Source organism: Eimeria mitis, genomic scaffold, assembly GCF_000499745.2.
Source record: "Eimeria mitis Houghton genomic scaffold, Emh_scaff3400, whole genome shotgun sequence".
In the NCBI taxonomy this organism is placed as follows: domain Eukaryota; phylum Apicomplexa; class Conoidasida; order Eucoccidiorida; family Eimeriidae; genus Eimeria; species Eimeria mitis.
In genome coordinates, this window is record NW_013571743.1 from 1 (window position 1) to 859 (window position 859).

Consider the following 859-nt stretch of genomic DNA (forward strand, 5'->3'; position numbering starts at 1 on the left):
TTGAGGGGGCTTCGAGCGTAAATTTGCATTGTTTTAACAGAATTTTGCTTTAAATAAATAATTTAAACAAAATTATTCTCGGAAACTTGAAGAAATTACTGAAAAAAAAGAAAAACGACATCGATTTCCCTTCATTTTCTTCTGCTGCACTTGCTCCGCCGCTCCGCGCCGGCAGCCCCAACAAACTTACCTACCCTCTGTAGCCTGAAGAGTTGTTTGTTTTGTTGGGCTTCGAGTTGCAGTGTTCTATTTGGTAGTCTTCTAAACCCTAAACCCTAAAACCCTAAACCACAGCAGCGAAGATGCCGCCGCCTTCTGCTCCTATCCCCGAGTTGGGGGAATTCATCATTGCAAATAAAGACAAACTAAGGAAGAAGGATTCCGAGGCAGAAATGAACAAGTAAGAAAGCTTTAATATAAATACCAATTGCCTCACTAAAAACAAAAACCTAAGAAAACATCATACAGCACCTCTGCTTTCCATCAAACCCCTGTCTAGGGTTTATGCTTGCGAAACCTTATACACTGAACCACGCACTTTGCCGATCAAACCCTAAACCCTAAACCCTAGACCCTAAACCCTTTTTCAGTGGCTGTATATGAGCTGAAACTCTATTTCACGCTTGCATCAGCTGCGAATTGGGGTGTATATGCAGGTTGCTGACGGCTATAAAACTCGCAGCTAAAGTAGTAAACAGGGAAATCAACATGGCGGGCCTCGTAGATATCTTGGGGGCTGCAGGCAACCAAAACGTTCAGGGAGAAGACCAGCAAAAACTGGATGTTTTTGCCAACCGAAAATTCATCCAGGTAATACATTTCACACAAAAGAATATTATAGGGTTGAGGGTTTAGGGTT

The 859-nt window shown here is 42.4% G+C and overlaps 1 protein-coding gene across 1 annotated transcript in view; it reads left to right on the plus strand.

Moving 5' to 3' along the window:
- Positions 1–302: 302 nt before the first annotated feature.
- The window catches only part of EMH_0065560 (fructose-1,6-bisphosphatase, putative), a gene marked incomplete at both ends in the record, with an annotated part of 1,350 nt that continues 793 nt past the window's right edge, over positions 303–859 (plus strand). The window contains 2 exons of the mRNA XM_013498413.1: positions 303–400; positions 657–810. Of these exons, the coding sequence (XP_013353867.1) occupies positions 303–400; positions 657–810 (252 nt within the window). The remainder of the gene's footprint in view (positions 401–656; positions 811–859) is intronic.